The sequence below is a fragment of the Solanum lycopersicum genome, chromosome 8 (assembly GCF_036512215.1).
Source record: "Solanum lycopersicum chromosome 8, SLM_r2.1".
NCBI classification, from domain to species: domain Eukaryota; kingdom Viridiplantae; phylum Streptophyta; class Magnoliopsida; order Solanales; family Solanaceae; genus Solanum; species Solanum lycopersicum.
This window is the reverse complement of record NC_090807.1, coordinates 3250921-3272912: the sequence shown is the minus strand read 5'-3', so window position 1 is coordinate 3272912 and position 21992 is coordinate 3250921. Positions and strand designations below refer to the sequence as shown.

Genomic DNA, 21992 nt, shown 5'->3' with positions numbered 1-21992 from the left:
TAGTTAAGTTTTTTTTTTTTTATATATATATATATAATGTTCGATCCAAAGTTACTAGTTTCAGATGAATCTGTAACTTTCACTCTTATGTCCATCCTTGGAAACAGGTGTTATTCAATAATTCAACTTTTCTATTATTGATCATACTTTAAAATTTTCGTATCGTGAGGATTCATCATAATCTGATTGACTATATAAATTTTCATTTTTTTTTGGCCTGTTAACTACTTTCTAATAGTATTTGGTTTGAGCTGTCAGTGAGGATTCATATCGTCGATCCTAATTTGTTCTTAGACTACGACGTTATTGTTTTGTTGTTGTTATTGTTTTATTCTAGCATTGCATGTAAGTATTACTCATATAAATATTTCTTTTTATGTATAATATAGACAAACATGATCCTAATTTGTCTAATATTATATTGATTTGCATAAACAAACATGAAAAAATATTTTGACAAATTATTTGCTTGTATAAATCCAAAGTCGAGGATATAGATGTCAGTTGAAATCAAGTTGATAGTACATTGATGTATTATGTCTTATATATATAGATTATACTTTCATATAGATATAATATATAAACATGATTCTTAATTTGACTTTACGTGAACACTACGACCTTCAAATTCTGAATTCGAACTAGTGGTTTGAGTTTGGAATTCTATCACAACTCTTTGATTTACTAGGTTCGAAATCAATTGCTAGTTGTTACTACTTCCGGAGTCCATCCATCGAAATAAGTGTCATTCAAATTAACATGTTTTGACGGTAATATCAAATATGCTATTAGCTTATTAACCATATAATGTTTATTTTATTTTCTTTCTACCATAAGTTGATATTAACAATTATTGACAGTAATACTAAATATGTTCTTTGCTTAATAACCATATGATTTTGTTTTTATTCTCTTTCTACCATTAGTTGATATTAACAGATTTTGACAGTAATATCAAATATGCTCTTAGTTTATTAACCGTATAATGTTGTTTTTGTTTTCTTTCTACCATAAGTTGATATTAACGAATTTTGACAGCAATATCAAATATGCTCTTAGCTTATTAATCATATGATTTTGTTTTTATTCTCTTTCTACCATAAGTTGATATTGCAGTAATATCAAATATGCTCTTAGCTTATTAAACGTATAATGTTATATACGGTTAATAACACATATCATTAATCTTTCCTATACAGAGGAATTAAAGAATAGTCGGAACATAAAAATATATCGCTTACAATATTACTTTGTATGTTTACAAAAAAAAAAAATTATTACTTCATAATCATATAGAAATAATTTTACTAGTCCGTGTACTCATGTCAACATCTCTTTCAAAAATTTGATAAAATAAAATAAATATTTAAAAAAGAATTTTCCCTTAAACATATGAGTTAGGGGTGAGTATGGTATGGTGTATATCGAAATCAAAATTTTTAATAACGTGATTTTGATATTATGATATTTGGTATGGTATACATTTTAATTTTTTTAATATTTGATACTGTATTTGGTGTTTAGAAATAATAAACCGAAATAGCGAATATCATACAGAAGCATAATTTATATATATAATAAAATACTAACAAATATGAAACCTAGTATTATGTAAACTAAATGTTTATAAGACGAAACTTTGACTACTCTATTTTGATTGAAATTTAATTAATTAACAAAAAGAGTTGTTTATGCTTTATCTTGAATATATTTTCTTACACATGTAATTTGTTGGTATGATATAATTGAAACTTCTTTTTTCAATTCCTAATGTTTTATTATACAAATATATATTAGTAGAAGTTGAACAAACTATAGTTATCGATTTATCATATCCTTGAATATCAAATTCGAATTTTAAAATACCGAAATAAATTAGTATGATAATAGGAAATCAAAAAAATAAAAAAAAATAAGAACATCAGACTAAATACGGCGTCGTTTATCTTGTCTTCCTGTATTTCAACAAACTTTTTAGGGTTTTAGCGTCCCCTTCTCATCACTATGAGCTCTACAGCCATGGATACCCAACCCCCTCCTCCGCCACCATGTTGGAGCAACATAGTGAAGCAACAACCGCCGCCACGGCCACCACCGCAAATTACTACTACTCCGGCCACCGTCACTGCCGCCGTAGCTGCAGAAACGGCGGCGAAGGTAGGTAATGGAGTTATGGTAGGGAGCTGTAAGTCGACGAAGGGGATAGCAGTGGCTGTGGTAGATGCAAACGCTATAATTCAAGGCGGAGATAAGCTGAATCATTCGGCTGATCGGTTTGTTACTGTACCTGAAGTGCTTGCGGAGATTCGTGACCGGAACTCCCGTCATTCACTCAATTTACTTCCGTTCACTATTGATACCACGGAGCCTTCCCCTGATTCTCTTAAAAAAGGTTGGAATTTTTTTTTTTTTTTTTTTTTTGGTATTAGGTATCCGGTGGAATAATCGAGTTGCAAACAACCTGTGTTTATGTATCGGGGCTCGAACTCGTGACCTATGGTTAAGTGTTTTGTTGAATGTATAGTTTGGTAGATTTGTTAGAAAATATTATTTTGATTGCTTTGGTTTAGTTACATCTTACATGTAAGTGATTCCACTTATTCGCTTTTAACTCTCTGTTTGGATGGTTGTTACTTATTGTTTATGGTATTGTATTGCATTGTGTTGTATTATATCATACTAATGAACATTTAAGATTGTATCGCGCTCAACATAAAAGAGAAGTTATATGCTAGCCATCTATCTATATAAAAATGGATTTAAACGATGTAAATACATTAAAAGTTACAGTCAAAACAAATATTGTATTTAAACTAATAATATAGTACAAGGGGTAACAACCATCCAAACAAGGTGTAGAGATTGATCGTTTGATTGACTAGTTATATTCTAGTCATCTATCTATATTAAAAGCCTCATCTTTAATTTGGGCTTGGGATCGACAGAGCGAATAAGCTCACAAAGGCTACTGTGTGTTTTGGGTGGTTGGAGGTGTTAGGAAAAAATATTTTATCTTGCTGAAAGAAACACCAAGGATATTTGTTGAATATGTTGTGTTACCTGGCTTTGCAGTTATCAGCTTTGCAAGGAGTACTGGTGATTTGCACACACTTTCTGATGTGGATCTCAAGCTCATTGCTTTAACTTACACATTGCACGCTCAATTTCATGGAACTCAACAGCTCCGAGATTGCCCTCCAGCTATTCACATGATTAATGTAAAAAGGTTGCCGGAGAAGGACTTGCCTGGATGGGGCGCTAACATCTCTAATCCGGAAGAATGGGAAGCAATAGAACATGCACTTGATGAAGGAGCAGACACTACCTCTAGAATTCTTCCCTTGAAAGATTTGAGCTTGAATGTTATTCCTCTTGATCAACAAAGTGGTAGAGATGGTTCTGTCGTGAATGGTGGTGATTCTCATTCTGAGAATCAGATGGATTTCGATGATGGCTTCAGTAAACCTCAAAAGTACTTGCCACAGAAAAAAGAGGTGAAGATTGATGGTAAGAAGATGGTTGCTGATGGAATTGATGCATCACAGGGACAATATGACGATCATGGTGATGATTGGCTACCTGCTGTGAGCAGAAGTACTCATAGGAGATTTCTCAGGCGAAAAGCTAGACGTGAAATGTCTGAAACATCATCTAAAGTGGATGATTTACAAGATGCAACTGAAAATACAGTCGATGAAAACCTCGAGAACTGTCAATGCGATGATATCTCTATGCACCAAATCCCTGAAGAAAATCCTGAGGCTAATGCCGAGGATGGTAATGTTTCTGAAGTAAGAGAAGGTGAAGAAAAATTGTCTACGATTTTGTCTCAGATGCGGCTTGAAGAAGATTCTGCTAAAGCTCTTCAAGATGACGCAGATGTAAACATTTCCAATGAGGGGCCTGAATCAAATGATGCTAATCAAGACGGTAAAGAATTTGAAGAAGATGAAGGGGAGGATTTCGTCTGTGCAGATGTAGGAGCGGAATATGCGGAGATGTCCAGCCAGATGGATGAGAGCGTTGAGACATCGTTTGTGGATGATAACAGCAGTGAACAAAGTTGGATGTTAAAATCTTTGTCCGAATCAAGTGTGGCCTGTGTGACAGCTGATTATGCAATGCAAAATGTTATTCTTCAAATGGGTTTACGCCTTGTGGCACCTGGAGGAATGCAGATCCGTGAGCTGCACAGGTATGTAAAAGCTGTTGTAATATCCATTGTCTATTATTCATGTCATAAAAGTTGCCAGAGTTGTTATGATTGCTGCAAGCGGACTATTGACATACTCCGAATGATCCAGTTAATACACTGCTGCCTTAGATGTTAGGAATCCTATTATTTGATTGCATCATTTGCTTATAGTAGCGTATCTGTTTTCAGGTGGGTACTGAAATGCCATGCCTGCTATAAAGTGACAACAGATGTTACTAAGATTTTCTGTCCCAATTGTGGAAATGGGGGCACTTTACGCAAGGTAGCAGTGACTGTTGGCGAAAATGGTATTGTGATTGCAGCACGCAGACCACGTATATCCTTGCGAGGGACAAAGGTGAGAATGACATCTCCTTTTCTAAATATGTCCGACTGTTACACTTCTATAAATCATAACAGCAGCCTAATTAAAAACTGTAACTTGAGTAATATGCTGAGATAAGTTCATATTTGTCATTGCTTCTGTACATTATTATTTTTTTCCCCAATCGAATTACAACAGAATGCATTCAAGAATCAAATTTGAGTGGTCTGTGAAGCATAACCATGAAAGTTCTCTCTAAATTTTAGTTAGTGATTTTGTGTTAGTTACACCCTACACACGTGGAGGGGACTTCTACATGTAACCAATGCTTGGAATCCTCTCTTGTCCAATTTCATGCTCGGACGCATCAAAAATGTTATTGAATCCGTGTGGGATCCTCCAAAAATGCATAATAGCATTTTGGGGGATCTGGCGCACACTCAGATAATATTTTTGAACTCAGTCCGAGCAACGTAGCTAGAATGTTAAACATTTTTGCTGATTGCTCCCTTTGCAGTTCTCCCTGCCTTTACCTCAAGGGGGTAGAGGTGCTGTTACCAAGAACCCAGTGTTACGCGAGGACCAGCTTCCGCAGAAGTATCTTTATCCTAAAACAAAGAAGAAGAACAAGGTTGGTTTCAGCAAAGATGTTCCTTTTTTTTCTTTTTTCTTTTCAAGTAATATGAGGAACATTACATTTTCGCGCTGCGTGAGAAGTTGAGTTGATTCGTTTGTTCTCTGTAGGGAGATGACAACATATTTACTCCGGACACTATTTTTCTCAACCATACTAGTAAGAAGGCTCCTCTGCAGCCCCCTGTTCGCAAGGCACTAGCTGTTTTCAGCGGGAAGAGAAATCCTAACGACAATCATTATTCTCGCGCTAAGCATTAGTTTGAATTTTTCGAAAAAAAGACTACTCTTATGAATTCACATTTTTGTACGAGTCGATCTGGGTTTTCTATACTAGTCCATTATATAGTTGGATGCCCTGAAGATCAATGTTACCAAATCCTCTTTTACAGTTTTTTTTTTTTTTGGTGATATGCTTATGGATGTTCTCAGGAATATGTTACAGTTTGATTAAAAAATCATGTGATATTTTCATTCTTAGTATACTGTGTCAACTTGGGGACGGAGGAAGGAGAAAGTGGACAACTAATATGGGACGATGTGTAGCTTTCCTTAGGGTTGATTCATTATCCATTGAGTTTTGAATTGTGCTACTCTTAGATATATCTTAGTCATCAAAAATAATGTCTATGGTCGTTTTGTAAGTGAAATAAGTATAATAATTTTGATATTTTGGGAAAAGGGTCTGATATACTCCTCAACTTTGTCATTTGAAGTTGATATATTCCTCGTTACAAAAGTGGCTCATATATGCCCTTACCGTTATACAAATGGTTCATATATACCCTTGCCGTTACAAAATGACTCACATATACCCTTCATTTAACGGAAGTTCAAAAATTAGTTTTAAATTTATATTTATTACTTCTAATTTTTTTTTTAAAATTATTCAGGGTTATATATGAATCTTCAATCAAAGTTCAAGGTATATTTTAATTTTTTTATACATAAATTATTTTTTAACTTCTTTTATTATAATTATTTGAGTTTCTTATTCTTATTTTGTTTTTGTCTTTCATTCCTTAGTTTAAAGGAAAAAAAATTTAATTTTTTTTTGTGTGTATTGTAATTTAAAAAAAATTTGGTCCTCTACAATAAGTTTTACAAGAATATTAGTGAAACATAAATAAATTTGATAATCAAAATAATAATTATAAATTAGTCATTGAAACAAAAAAAAGTCAAAAAAAAATGTTTGACGAGGATATTTTTTAGAAAAAAATAATAAAAATTTAGATTAAAATTATTTTTTTTTTCATTTCCGTTAGAGGAAAAGGGTATATGTGAGCTATTTGTTTACAAGTAAGGGTATATATGAGTCACTTTCATAACAAGGGGTATATCAACTCTAAATAACAAAGTTGAAGGGTATATCAGACCCTTTTCCCTTAAATTTTTGATCAACTTTATCTCGTGTTTAGTGTGAGGTATTGGGTAATTTCGGGATTATTTTACTCCACCATTTGTACTGAAATTATGGGATTACTCTCCTATGGAAGTTAGGATAAAATAGTCTCATACGATATCTTGTACATCAAACGAGATTGAACTACTACTATTTATGATTGAAATTCTAAATTTTAGTCATGTTTTAAATTTGACTTTATTAAAACTAACTTCAAATATCGTAATGTTTTAAGTTGTCCAAAGGGGATATACGCATAATTTTTTTTTAAAAAAAATAGGAATTAGTTAAATAACAATATCAAAATCGAATATTAACTAGAATAAAATAATATAATAATCGACGTATAAGGTAGGAACAATAAATAGTAAAAAAATAATAGAAGAATTAAAAGTACGAGAGTTGTAGTATGCCAATTAAAAATGAACAGAGTGTATAGTATAGTGGTGGAGCTAAGAATTTAATGAAAGATGTACAAATTTTCTTCATACACTTTGTTTGGATCATTGTTACCCATTGTTTCATAATATATTGTATTATATTATATTCTATTGTACTGTACTGTAGGGTAGATATAATGTTTGGCTAAATTGTATTGATTGTTATTGTTTAATAACATTTTAATTGTTTGATTTGGTCGTATCATACTGTATTGTAATTTATAAATTTACTAAGATATTCTTAATTATTCTAGGGTAGGAAGTTTGATTAGATTTAAATAATTAAGATAAAGGGTTAGGCTATTTTGAAATATCATTTAATATGTAATTGGAAAAAGAAATTAAGTAACAAAGGAAACACATTAAATTGGTTGTCCATAAAATAGGGATTTTCGTTGTTATGTAACAACGAAATTTAACAATACAATACAATACATTTTAAGGAACAATCAAAACAAACATTGTAGGTATAGTAACGATACAACACAATACAATGGATAACAATGATTCAAACATAGTGTTAGTGTGTTAAAGGGTGCACAAATTAAATATATATACATAAACCTAACATTTAATATTTATATACCATATAATTTTTCAACAAAAGATATTCATTGAACCACTCTTTATGCCCAAGGTCGGAAAGATAAACCGATATGACAACATTCAAACCTAACATTTAACCTTCATACACCACATAATTTCTCGACAAAGATGTTCATCGAACGATTCTTTGCCTAAGGTGGCTCTGCCCATTTGCTATTATGAGACGACACTACTTACTAATCTTTTATCCTAATTCGTATCTTTTATAGATCTCTTACCAAGATCATATGCTCGATAAGTTAGAGTTGCGTATGTATGTGTATATATATATATATATAAAATAATTTTGCATAACGACAACCTAATTATCATATAGTTGCATGTTAATTTCTTCAAGGCGGCATTTAAATGCATGAACAATATTTATTTTCTAAAAGCAGTAGCCTAATTTGAATTTATAAATCATATACCTAACTTTTCATACTGAAAATCTGGTAAATACGTAAAACAGTCATACTTTTTTTTATAAAAATTATCAACTTGTACTACATATTTAATTATCCAAACATATATATATTTTTCATATATCTTGACTTTTACTATCCAATCATCTTTACATGTGAAATCGAAAAAAATTACTTCTAAATCTTATTTTTCTTCGAAGCGAATTCATAATTTGAAATTTAATGGTTCTGAATTTTACATTATTATGCGTGAACACATGAAATAGTCGTGATCACTGCTAATCATCGCACTATATCAATCAATATCTGTAACGTTTTTTTTTTTACTAATTACGTTATAAATAATACGATTGTATGAATATTTTTTTACGCGATTCGATTTTTCATTGACGTTTGAAGTTCTCAATGGGTACATAAATTTTAAAATTGACCTTACTTTTCCAAATTAAGGAAAATGGATGGAAAAAGTGCGTAGTTAGTCACTATCAGTTTAATTACTAATTAAGTGATTAGCAAGCAAATGATGTAATCAATTATTAACAAAACGAATAATTAGTTGTAATTATGTCCCTAGTGGATAAAAGTGCTAAATTCTTTTACCTATTTAATTATAATTAGTTTTGGCCTAGTGGAAAAAAAGTGATCTTTTTTTTAAAAAAAAATATTTGTTTGTATACAAGATTTTCTAACTTTGGCCTTGTTTGGTTATAACTAAAAGATTATTAACGTTTGATTTTATTATTATATTGTATCGTATTATAATGTATGCATGCACTTGTTTTGTTGAATATATTATTAGGACAAATAACATCATACTATTTCGTTATTATATAACACTATAAGAAAATTATGAATTACATGAGGATTTTTTTGGGAATTAGTATGAAAATTTGCAGGAAAATAAGTTTTTTACGGATTTTTATACTAATCCCAAGAAAATCCTCATGTAATTCATACTTTTCTTGTAGTGTAATCAGTGGCGGAGCCACATGCAGTAAAGGGGCCGACACCCCTTCGTCGAAAAATTACATTGTGTAGCTAGAATTAAAATATTTTTTTATGTATATTTATATTACATATTGACACTCCTTGACTTCTACAAGATTTTATTTTTTTTATATTTTGACACCCCTTACACCGAATTCTAGCTCCGCCATTAAATGTAATACGATAGATAAGCTTACAAAAAAATTGGGGTACGAGAGCTTTTATAAAAAAAAAAAGTACAATAAAAATAAATAGAAATATTAGATAATACACAAAAACTGAATGAGTTGGAAAAAATAAGGTAAAACTTCGATCACATCATATAAAATGAGATTTTTCGTTATATGAATTTGATGATATGAAATAACAAATTTAAATGACAATCAAAACCGATGTTATATTAAACTAACAACACATACAATAACATAATACGTAGCAATTATCTAACAAGTTGTAATCGCAAAAACACGTTAGTATAGTTATCTCAACTATACTAACAAATTAAAAAGAAAGGTCAAGTTTTGCCTCCTGAATTATGTGAAAGGTTCAAATTTACCCGAAATTTTAAAAATTAATTCTTAATTGCGATACATGTACATTGTGTCGTTACCATGCTAATTAGCTTTCATCGTTTGAAAATAAAAACATAATTAGTCCGTTACGATGCGTAAATTTATTTCATTTCGCATAATTTGAGAGAAATTTTGACCATTTTGCCCTTATAACTTTATTGTTGATCTCATCTAGAAAACTAACTAAAAATTAATTCATACACACAACCGAGTTTATTGACTCCTCCTAAAAATAGAAATTGGTATAAGTCATGTAATTAAATTCAGTCAAAATTTTGGTTTATATTTAATATACAAATACAATTAATTAATTTCCCCAAGTACAAAATAAGTTATTATTAAATACTTAAATAGGAAGAGAAATAATTAAATTTTTTTTGAATGGGTTCTACCTAGAGTCATGACACTTTCAAATTTATTAGGAAAAAATAACATCAATGTGTAGGGTATGTATAATAATGGACAAAGACAAGAAAAATAAATAAACAAAACAAACATTTTTTTTTGTTTTGTTATATTTATAATTATTACTTTATCTACTTGCCTCATTTTTTTTTTAGGGAAAAAGAATAAATATATCCCCTGAACAATCGCAAATGATATGTAAATACCCTTCGTCATACTTTTAGAACATTGGTGTCCCTGCCGTTCAAAAACTAGAGCATATATACCCTTTATGCTAACGGATATACACGTGTCATAATCTTATCCATCGATCAGACATTTATCGACGGATAAGATTGCGTCACATGTCTGTATTTAGTCTTCCGTTAGAGTGAGGATATATATGCTATAGTTTTTGAACGAGAGGGGCAACGATGTCCTAAAAGTATGACAGAGGATATCTGTATACCATTTATGATAGTTCGGAGACATATTTGTCATTTTTCCCTTTTTTATTGTACTTGCAACTCTACTTCGAAAACATTTGTTTTGAGCCCGTCAACAACAACCTCTCTGTAGAGATAAGAATAAGGTCTACAAACATCATATGTGTATATATATATATATATCCTAGCCTAAAGAAAAATATATAACTATATAAGTTTCGTAAAAATTTCTGACTCCACGACTGAACAAGAAAGAAACTAAACCCTTGTCAAATCTACACATAGACATATTCCAAGTCAATGTTATTCAGCTATTTTCAAGTGTGTGACTTCAAAATATGTTATACACTATTTATATATAAAGCCCTTTCAAGTATATCTCTTATAACTATATACTATATCATTTATTTTTTTAATTCTTTAATTTCACATCTTCTTCTTCTTCTTCCTTCAAGCTCCTAATTCAATTAAATTATGGCTAAAATATGTCCTGAATTATTGTTACAACAATCTTCTCCTTCATCATCATCGTCGTCGCCATCGCCTTTTATTAAATCTATAAGAGAAACATTTACTATATGGATGAAATCTTTAATTTTCCATGGAAATGGATGTACTATTTTTAATTCCAAAGGTGAAATTGTTTTTAGAGTTGATAATTACCAAGAAAGTTGTAGAGATGAAGTTTGTATCATGGATCTCAAAGGCCAAGTTCTCTTCTCAATAAAAAGAGAGGTAATTAATTAATTATAATATTATTATTGTTATCTATCAGAAAGGGGAGTCAGAATTTAAACTTTATGAATTTTGAATTCTAAGATACGATCTCAAGTGATAGTAATTAAGTGTTGAATTCTATCGAACTCACATGTTATATATCTTTGACACCAGTATCTCACGCTATCAAAATTGTAAAAATAAAATTTAGAAATTTTTCGTTAAAATTTGACTAGTCGATAAGATATTTTTGTCGGAAAAGTTGTCGACAAGCCAATTTCCAACGGATTGAATCCGTTAAAATTAGCGATTTTCTGATAGTGTTCTTGATTATCGGAAAACATGAGGTTTTGTCATTTTCCTTCACAATTAACTTAATCTTTTAACTTCTCAACATCGTTTTAGACAACAATTAGATATTATTATCAATTTTTAATACTCTTGAAAAATTAAATATTATATTGATTTGTTAATATTATTACTATTAATTTTTAATGATATATATATATATTTTTTTTATTTTCAGAAATTAAGAGTTTTTGGTCGTTGGAATGGATATGGATCATGTGGTGAAATAAAAGGGAGGCCATTATTTCAAGTAAAAAGAAATTGTGACATTTTTTCAAGAGAAAATGTCATTTGTAATTTTGGGTCATGTGATGAAAATAATGTAGGAATAAATTGCTACAAAATTCAACAATTCGATAGAAATTCATCATATAAAGTTACAAATTCTACTGGACAAGTTGTTGCAGAGGTTAGTATGTTTTTGTCGAATAATTTTTTATACTATCGATATATATGTAATGATAAAATTAACTTAAGAGATGAAAATTATGTAAAACTACGTAAAAAGTCTAGTTGCGTCATCCAACACGATTTTGGAACTACTAAATAGGCACCCCTAGAGTTGCTGATTAATTACATGCTAGAGCGTGAAAAATATAATATAGAATCTAATATTAGATACGGAAAATTAAAAATCGAATGAGCTCGTCTATGATATATTATGATAAGGAAATGAACATATATAAGAAATTACATTTTCCTTTCCATAGTTGTTGTGTACTCAATACTCTCTTTCACCTCCCGACACGTTCAGGATTTAACATGTGAAACATGAACAATATACGAAGGATGCCCAACGTGGGGGTAAAATATGAATTGGAATTAATATGATTTTAATACCATACGATAAGAAATAGAAACTGAACCTAATTCAACTTTAAAAATTATGTGACTACTATTATTATTATCTTTCAAATGTCGTGATAATATTAAAAATTTGTTTATTTGTTTTAAAACATTTTTGTGGTGAATTTATTTATAGGTAAAACAAAAGCAATCATCAAGAGGATTTGGGTATGGTGAAGATGTGTTAACTTTAGAAGTGGAACCCAATATAGATCACTCACTAATTGTGGCTTTTGTAATAGTATGTGGATTGATTCATGGAAAATTATGAACTGACTTGATTCCTTATTCAGATTCCGAACTGTTATTATAAGATCGTATCTTTCCTTTTCTTGAGGCTATAAAGGGGGTCGTCCCTTTTCATTTTGAACTTCGTGAGTAAGTAAGTCATGGCGCGCTCTTTCCCCAGTCCGGAATTAAAATCTTCTTAACCGTCTCAATCTTCGAGTACTTTTCAAGGTTAGGGTTGGTGGGGCCTTACAAATATTTGTAACATTATATATGTTGATGACAATAACATATACTAACCCCACAACAAAATTCCTATAAAATTTCTTCTAGTAGTATCATTTTTGTACAGGAGTCATGCTAATTATTATATAATATAATTTTAATTTTGAGGATATTTTAAAGAAACTGACAAATAGTACTATAGTATTTTTCAAGATTGATCATATCAATTTTAATGTATTGTGCGTTTAATTTAATTTCTCTTTATATGTAAGAAGATATTGAAAGTGATGTAGGGTGATTTTTCTAACTTACGAGATTATAGAATCTCCTTATAACAATATCGTTTAGGTCTTATTATTTTATAAATAAAGTACAATAATTTAACGCATCTTTTTAATTGTTTGATTTTTTTTTTAAATTTTCTTTATTTATAAAGTAGCTTTTGTATCTTTTTTTTTAATCGATACATTTTATTTCTGAAGTTTAAACTCGTGATCTTTAATCGGAAGACGAAGATATTTTTTATTTTACCACTATCTTTAATCGTACATTTACTTTAATTAGGTAGAATTTTATATACTTGATTGCTTTTAATTAAATAATTATATATTCTATCACCTTCTTAAATCACTTTCCAAGTCATCCTCTTTGTCATTTACTTTTTTTTATATATAAATATTCAAACAAGTTAAAGCATATAATATAAGAAGAAAAATCAACTACAATAATTGATAGCTGACACTATATATATATGTACTTCTATGCTAAGAATTTTAAGTATTAACGCATCGAATTTAAATTTTGAATTTATTTATAATTGTATAGAACAAAAAGGCAACCATTTTTTTAATAAAATGTTAATGTTTTTTTTAATTATCAGACTGTATTGGTCCACTATTTCAAATTCGTATCATATATGTCCCACTAAAAGGAAAAACGCACACTTCCATATGGAGTTATTTTATTAATTTAAGAGTTTGAATTTAAAACTTCTAATTAAAATCAGAGTGATCTTAACAAATTTAATCATCAAATATACATTTCGAATATACTAACCGTCTAATTTAAATTTACTTAATAAATTGATTGATTGGAGTAGTAATATTTTTTGAAACAGACCACGTTGAAAATATTAGCATGAATACAAACTTATGGGCTCAACAAACGTGTTCAAGCTTCTAACATTCAGAATTCGTGTTCAATTTATGTGATATAATTTGATTTGTAGATAAATTTATCTTACGTTAAATGATATTAATAGAAAAAATAATTTATATGTAAATAATCTATAAAAATGATTGAGTTGATATGATATACGATACTTTATTAGGAAAGTTAGAGATCAATTCTTTTGATCAATGTCTTTTCTGTTGAGCTCGTCACGTCCAATACGCACTCGAAAGATGGCAGATGATTGAAAATAAAATAAGCAAATTAAGCAAAATTATATCAAACATACAATAGGTCTTTTGGAAGTTCTATAGAATCAATTGTTTTTCAGTTAACCATTCATTTCTGAAGCTCATTGGCCAATTAGTCTGAATTTACATCGAATAGATCTATTAACAGACTAAAAGTATTTTATCGAGAAAAAAATATTTTAAAATCTGAATTCAAATCTTTTGATTAAGAATGAAAGAATCGAAACCTCTAGAGTATAATAAAGCTGTATGACTTTGTCACAAGTGAGTTATGCATATGATTATTAGATCAAACAGTTAGAATTTTTAGTTTACCTTGATCGCGCAGAAATCAAAAGGATTCAATATTTACAACTTATAAATAAATAAAAATATTCTCGTATATATACAACGTAATTTTCTACTAAAAAGAAAAATTCATAGGTAGAAAATACCACCAATCACTACCTACAAAAACAACTTGAAATGCTGTTACACAGCATCTTATTTCTCAAAAGAATTGTAAACTATATGATAAAACTACTCATTTTTTTTGTATTTTATCTGATGGTGTAACTCTATGCAAGGAAAAAATAAGTAAAGAATAATAATAAAATTCCTCAGCAATTTACATTTATTTCAATTTAAATCTATTTTACCAGTTCTTTTTTCGTGCTCTTGATGTTTCTCAGTTTCATCGCGAGCTTCTGTCTTTCTCCTTCTACTTCTGCAAATTTGAGGCTTATTTCTGAATATCTACCTTGCATTTCCTTCAATTCAACTTCCATAAACTTGTTCCTCTCCTTCAGTAGTTCCATTTCATTTGATAGTTCTTCGAGATTTCTGGTATTACATGCTGTGCTTTCCATTTCCTCGTCCGAACAACAGCTGTTGTTGCTGCATTGGTATATGCATTGCCAATTAGGAATGTAGAACAGATACAACTATTGTATAGACATCTAGAATAATTAGTCTTCGACAGTTTATTCACGAGATGTGTATGTATAGTCAAAAAGGCATAATACATATACAAACACTCAAACTTGTCCTCGGCTGTCATATAAGCACTCCAAATTTGAGAGTGCATGTAGAAACACCTCAACTTGTTTACAACTGACAACTAACCCACTCCAACTTGTCCTCACTTTGTCCACCCTGATGTGGCACATAAATTTTGGAAATGTCTAGATGATCATTTTGTAAGTTAGAGTGTTCAAGTTACACAGTGGAGACGAGTTGAGGTGTCTAGATGTGTGTATTCAAAGTTGGAGAGTTTATCCCTAGTTGACACCAAGTTAAAGTGTCTATCTATGTTTATGCATGTCAAAAATGGACCGCCACTCAAATAGTGCTAAGTTATCCTTTTTCAAGTGACTCAATAGTGATATTTAATGATTTTAATAATATAAACTTGTCGTTGTCAAAAGTTATATGATCCTATATAGCTCTGACTCTCCAAAAATGTTGTCACACAAACCGACATGCACCGAGCAACATTTTTGAAGGTTCAAGCAACATAGATTTGAACGGCATAAGAATCAATCATGAATGCAGGGCAGGACTCATACCTCTCTGTAGACAATGTTTGAGAGGGATTTTCATTTTCCGTGCCTGTTGTAGTTGTGAGATTTAGATCATCCATCGCCACCTGTATCAAAATGTACCTTCAGTCAGATGAACTTTAAGAGTTAAACAGTGTAAAAATCGTATCATTTTCGAATCAGACCTGACCTAGCAACTTCAATCATGACTAGTTCAAACATCATTGTTGCGGTCTTATGTCTGATGTTTAGTGAAGCGAATTATAATAATTATTGTGACAATGCTAGTGTACACGATAAGGTTCTTGCTGCTCACCTTTAGGGACTTCTGTTCGTAGAACCTTTCTGTGCTCTGTTGGAGTTCTTCTAATCTTCTTTCTAACTCTTCGATTTTGTCTTGAAGATCTTTCTCCTTCTCCATAAATGAATCCTTTGCGTTATCAAGTGCATTTTCCTTCAGCTTGATCTGACACTGTGATGATGGAATGAAAACTTAGATTGATCATACTCATCAATGATCATTTTTTATAAAATACCTATGCAGGAATAGAGATAGCAAGAGTAAATGCACAACGGATTTCTTACATGAATGTTACCTTTGTAGACGGAAACAATCTCAATCATGTTATAAAGTACACGAATAAATCAATTCCAGCAATTTACAACTAGATTTAGGTAGATCAAATGTACGTGAATATTACCTCAAGCAACTTTATTGTCTCTTTTAGACTGTCAGAATCCGTGAGCTTTTTTTCCAAACTATTTAATGCATCCTCATTCTTGTTCAGATCCTCTTTCAGCCGGGACAGCTGCTTTCTCAAATTTTCTTTCTCGGATTCATCCTCGTACAGAGACTTCTTCATTTCATTACATTCAGATATAAGTATATTCACTTCCAAATGCAGTTCTAATATTAATGTCTCCTTCTCATCCATAATAGACCTCGTGGAATTTAGTTCCTTCACAGTCTCCATAGCTTCTTTTTCCACTAAATCTAGCCTAGTTTCTAGTTCTCTTCTTTCACTGTGACCTTGCTCGACAAGCAATTGCATGTTCTCAATTGATTTCCTAGTACTTTCCAACTCCTCAATTAGCATATTTTTCTGTTCGGCATGCTGATGAAGGATATTCTTGTCTGCTAATAGATTTTCAATCTCAGCTTTAAGAGATATGATTTTCTGCGACAAGTGGTGTTCAGTTTCTTTAGCCACCTCTTCTTGATTTTCTAGTTGTGCGGATTTTGCTTCAATTTTCAACAGCAGTTTTTCCATTTGACCAGACATATCAGTTATCTGGCTAGAAAGCTCAAGCATTTTTGCTTCATAATGCACTCTGATTGATCGGAGTTCCTCAGATGATTTTTGAAGCGTCTCTTCAAAATGCATTTTCTGCAGGTGGAGCTCATTAGCTTCATGTAACGCTTTCTTTTCGTTCGCTTTTAGTGAGCACATCATTTGCATGGAGAGACTTTTAAGTTCGTCCTGAAGCCGCTCTGCAGTACTAGCAGTGTGCTGTCTTGTCTTCCTCAGTTCTTCTTCAGCTCGTATTGCTCTCTGCTCTTGCTTGACTTTATCACAAGAAAGAGTTTCAAGATCAGCTTCAAATCCCTGTGCTTGATTTTCCAGTTCTTCATCCAGGCTACTGACTTGAGCTTTGAGCTCGCTTATGGTGACCAATGAATCGGAGAGTTCTTTTGCTTGCTCCGTCAGTTCATTCTCCAAACTTGTAATCCGTCCTTCAAGTTCCCTTACAGTTGAATAAGAAGTTGCACATTCATATTGCATCTTCAGTTGTTCCTGAAACTCGCTTTGCTCGAGTTTGTATAAGATATCATGGTTTTCTTGCTTCAGTATTTCATTGTCGAGGACAAGTTGCTCCATCTGCATCTCTAAGTCATCTCTTTCTCTCCTGTATATCTCAATTTCACCGCACAGGTCTTCGATCTTTTGTTCCAGCATATATGAGTCCTTGACATCAGTATGCTCTCGCACAAGCTGCTCTAGTGCTTTTTGATCTTCGTCGTCTTCATCAATCATATCATTCTTGGAGAGAACATCCGGCAAATTTTCAGCATCACAAGATGTGGTAGATTTGTTGCAAAAGCAGACATTTTGTTTGTTCTTCTGTTCTAACATTTCGTCTAGGTCACGCACAGCAAGAATTAACTCGGAATTCGATTCTTGTGTCTTCTGAAGTTGTATTTCCAGATTTGCATTAAGTTCCTTTTGATAAGCCAATTCTTGCCTAAGTTCACTAACAAGAGTTTGAAGATCCCCTTGTTTGTAGAGCAACTTGTCTTTGGATTTCGCCTCATTTAGACGTCTTAGGGAAGCTTTTAGTTTGTCACATTCTTCTTTGAGAGCGTCTCGTTCATTTTTCAGGCTAGCAACCTCTTTCAAGAGATCCTGACCTCTTCTGCTCTCCTTGACGATTTGTTTACGCAAGGTTTGAAGTTCCAAATCCGACACTTCTACCTGCCTAGCAAACGCTGCAAGCTCAGATTTTAGTTTCACAACAACAATATCTGAGACCTCCTGTGATGCTAATCTATGAAGAGCTTCTCTTGGAGTACTCGAAGAGCCATCTGTACTTGCCTCGAGAGCGGAACACCCCAACCATTCCGACTGTTGAATTTCGTCAGAAACTGTTGTAGAGACGTCAATACTGGGCTTCCGCAGAATTAACGCATCATTTGGAGACAAAGGGAAGTTTATGTGATCCTGATTGCCAATGTTGTTTCTCATTTTGATTTGCCGAGGCGTATCAAGCCCTGAGCTGCTTCCAGAACTGGACATGGTAATATCAGATTCACCTGATGCCCGGCGGATGCCATTCAGTTCACCATTGTGCAAAATAGGTTTGTTGATCAGACCATCCTATTAAAACCAAATACAAACAAGAAAAGAGACAATCTTATCAGTCGAAACAAACTCAGGTCGAAGGATCAATCCTCGGATCTCCGTTCTCTTGCAATCAGACAGAAGTTTTTATGTCTTACCTCTGTAGAATTTCCCTCAAGGCTAGCTTCTACGTCATCATTGCTTAATTGTGTCCTCAAGATCATATTATCGGAATTTGGTATTGCATCTTCAATCTCTTCAACTCTGTAGAAGCACCAAAAAAGATGTTAAAAAGACTAGTTTAAATTCGACACTACGCAAGAAACAAAAACAGAAGAAAATCATGGAAGTCATCGGGAATCTGGACAGTACCTTTGATCAGAAGAATCCTGAATCCTCTGTATCGAAACCTATGGACAACGAACAAAATTTCAACCAGGTCCAGAAAGCTCGCAAAATAGCAATATGATACATATTCGTTCTTGAATGGATGAGAGACTTACATGCAATAAAGCTCCCGATTTTGAATTTTTTAGCGGAAGAGAAACAGAAGAGATCTTAGACGCCTCTGCATAATTCGAGAAATCAATCAAAGCTTCTCCAGCAACTCCGGATTTTAAAGACCCCTACAAAGTACACTCCCAAACAAATTATGTAAATCACTTGCTAAGGGATCAATGCAGCATAAAAATCGTAGACTTGCAAATGCAGCTTACAGTTCCCAGGATGAAGTAATAGATTTTTTCATGAATCTTCCCCGACTTCGGTTCTTGAATGAACTTAACAGTTTCAAGAACTGCTTTCTCCCAGTAACAGCTCCCATCACGAACCGGTGCCTTCTCTAATTTTAACGTTGGCTTTCCCACATCAGCAGGGACCACAGATATCATCAATGCATCCCCCGCTACCTATGTCACATATACGAATTAATCCGTTATGTTTTGAAAGAATGCCAGTATTTCAACTACCCTATAGAAAAATGAACAAGAAACAGAAGAAGGATTGAAGCGTGATAGCATCACTGTCTCAAAAGAGTGACTGCTGACTCATGAGTTAGCAGACAATGCTCTTCTGCGATACCCTAAACTTTTTATCCATTGCCTCGTAAAAAAGTGTCTGCTTTGAAGAGAAACAAATTGAAGGAAAAAGCAAGCAGAGAACAGCTTTTTTCCCATGAAAATGCAGAGGGATCAATCAATCAATCACCAATTACGAATCAAATCCAAATTATTGGATTGATTATGTGAATCCTACATATCTATTCTACTTGATTGCCACCATCTCATTCTACAAAAACAACAACATACCCAGTGTAGTCCCACAAATTGAAGTCCGGGGAGGATAGAGTCTACGCAGAGGTAAAGAGGCTGTTTCCGGTAGACCTCAGCTCAAGAAAAAAAGAGTCCAAAGCAGTCCAGAAAAACAAGTAATACAACAAACAACCAATAGTAATAGAACAGTACTACAACACACCATATCATCCCAACACTAAATAATTTATCTTCCAATGCCAAATTATTAGTCGATAGAGCACATGCCTCTTGAATTTCTTTTCTCATAACCGTAGCATCAAGTTCAGCTAGCGCGCACCTCAACCAATTCAACGAAGTACTTCCTACCTCCAACCAGTACACGTCCCAGATAACTCCCTCGGACAAAATGGAAAGAAATCCCCTATTAACTCTGAACGTCAACCTACTCATCCTAGCATATAACAAAGACAACTACAATAACAACACCATATCCCGTGTAATCCCACAAATGAAGTCTGCAGCTAACACAAACTATATTAATGGAAAAAAATGAAATGTGTCATCAAATTTAACTACTCCATTAATCGATAAAATCATCCAATTTAGATTTCTATTTTCAACACTCATTCCTCTTTTTAAAAAATCTATAACTACCAAGAACCAACACAAACAGTAAAAATTCAATCTTTGCATATATATATATATATATAGTTTTTACCTGAGTTGCATGAAACTGCAATTTGAATACACCTTTGATCTTGTTCTTCTCGCTCCTCCATCTTGCCGACTTAAACATTTTTTTTTACACTTCTACCCTCAACTCAACTCATTTATTACAAAAAAAAATCCAATTCACAGTTCTCGCCGGAGCTCTCCTCTTCCGTTTATCGGAGCTCCGGCGCGCACTACCTTAAAACCACCATGAAAACTCAAAAACCCCTACCAATTTCAACAAAATAAACAATACCCAGTTCGAATTTCTCGCTGTAAAACACAGAAAATGACCGAAATCGATTAAAAAAAAATACTCCGAACTATTGAATGTTGATGAAAATGAGCTAAAACAGAGCCATTTTTATCATTTTTTTTCTCTAAAATTTCAGGATTTTGAGATTGAAAAGTGATGAATTTGATTATTAAATGGGTTGAGAGAAGAGAATACGGTAGATCTGAAGTGGGTTTAGTGGAGTTTTTCCGGTAGATTTTCACACACAGAGAGTAGTTCTCTGCTTCTCTCTATATATGTGCTCTGTTTTCTCTCTCTATATATTGTGCATGAAATAGTAGTTGTGTAAAAAAACTCATATATTAATATTTAATAATAATATTCCCTTTTACTTTAATTTATTTTAACTTTTTGAAAATAATTATTGATTTTTTATTTTTTTTATTTTGTATTTATGATCATAAATTAGGGGAAAAGAGAAAAACAAAATAAAAATATTGGAAGTGAAAGTTCCCTTTTTTCTTCTTTGCTTTGAGAGGTACCGACAAATTCAAGATCGGATAAAATAATTTTACGAGTGAAGTTTCGAGAGAGTAGAATATATATATAAAGTTCAGGCCAATGACGCAGCCACGTATAAGGGGGTAATTGAATAAAATTATATTATGTTTGTATAAAAAAGTATACATATAATTTTACGAGTAAAGTCTCGAGAGACTAGAATATACATATAAAGTTTAGGTCAATGACGCAGCCACGTATAGGAGGATAATTGAATAAAATTATATTATGTTTGTATAAAAAAGTATATATGAAATATGTAGGCAGAAAATTTCATACGTAAATATTAAATCTTGAACAACTTTAACAATATTTCTGACTTTCCTATTGACTTTAAATCATGTTCCTATTTTTTATGGGACAGAAAAGTTGTTTATGATATATCATCAAAATATTAAGCAAAATTAGTAGAGTAAAATTAGAGAAAGTTGTTAAAATTGATTTTCATTTAGTTATATTTATTTGGTTATACATATCATCTCTAATCAAGGGGGTTCGATTTTGAAAATATTTATTGTGGGTTTATCTCTCTCGATTCGTTTAAGTTTGAAGAAAAAATATTAAAGGGATCTAGGCTTTCGGTATCTAATTTATGATGTGAGACTTCTGTCATATCAAGGATGTGTTTGAAAGGGTCAAAAAAAATAAATTAAATTGAGATTATGAAATTTGTGTCACTTTTAATTAATA

General features: G+C 31.9%; 2 protein-coding genes and 1 long non-coding RNA gene across 3 annotated transcripts; 2 read left to right on the top strand and 1 right to left on the bottom strand.

The window, feature by feature from the left end:
* Window positions 1-1919: 1919 nt before the first annotated feature.
* Window positions 1920-5633, top strand: LOC101252008 (RNA-binding NOB1-like protein). The gene is made up of 5 exons (XM_004244561.5): window positions 1920-2392; window positions 3073-4195; window positions 4385-4553; window positions 5038-5151; window positions 5265-5633. Exons 1-5 carry the CDS (start codon window positions 2005-2007, stop codon window positions 5412-5414), a joined length of 1944 nt encoding a protein of 647 aa, XP_004244609.1. The 5' UTR covers window positions 1920-2004; the 3' UTR covers window positions 5415-5633.
* A 5087-nt stretch (window positions 5634-10720) lies between these two features.
* LOC101251702 (uncharacterized) lies at window positions 10721-12639 on the top strand. The gene is made up of 3 exons (XR_011211102.1): window positions 10721-11132; window positions 11641-11871; window positions 12445-12639. It is a non-coding gene; the product is annotated as an uncharacterized lncRNA (long non-coding RNA).
* Window positions 12640-14513: 1874 nt separating this feature from the next.
* LOC101251402 (uncharacterized) lies at window positions 14514-21269 on the bottom strand. The gene is made up of 9 exons (XM_004244559.5): window positions 20514-21269; window positions 19259-19450; window positions 19046-19168; window positions 18915-18952; window positions 18701-18806; window positions 16404-18578; window positions 16019-16174; window positions 15730-15809; window positions 14514-15058 (listed from the first exon to the last, which is right to left on the bottom strand). Exons 1-9 carry the CDS (start codon window positions 20589-20591, stop codon window positions 14812-14814), a joined length of 3195 nt encoding a protein of 1064 aa, XP_004244607.1. The 5' UTR covers window positions 20592-21269; the 3' UTR covers window positions 14514-14811.
* Window positions 21270-21992: the final 723 nt, after the last annotated feature.

Coding starts and splice junctions, on each gene's coding strand:
- LOC101252008 (XM_004244561.5), top strand. CDS start 2,005: ATGAGCTCTACAGCCATGGATACCCAACCCCCTCCTCCGCCACCATGT. Junction 2,393..3,072: donor CCCTGATTCTCTTAAAAAAG/GTTGGAATTTTT, acceptor CTGGCTTTGCAG/TTATCAGCTTTGCAAGGAGT. Junction 4,196..4,384: donor CAGATCCGTGAGCTGCACAG/GTATGTAAAAGC, acceptor ATCTGTTTTCAG/GTGGGTACTGAAATGCCATG.
- LOC101251402 (XM_004244559.5), bottom strand. CDS start 20,591: ATGTTTAAGTCGGCAAGATGGAGGAGCGAGAAGAACAAGATCAAAGGT. Junction 18,953..19,045: donor AATCGGGAGCTTTATTGCAT/GTAAGTCTCTCA, acceptor CGTTGTCCATAG/GTTTCGATACAGAGGATTCA. Junction 15,059..15,729: donor CAAACATTGTCTACAGAGAG/GTATGAGTCCTG, acceptor ATACCAATGCAG/CAACAACAGCTGTTGTTCGG.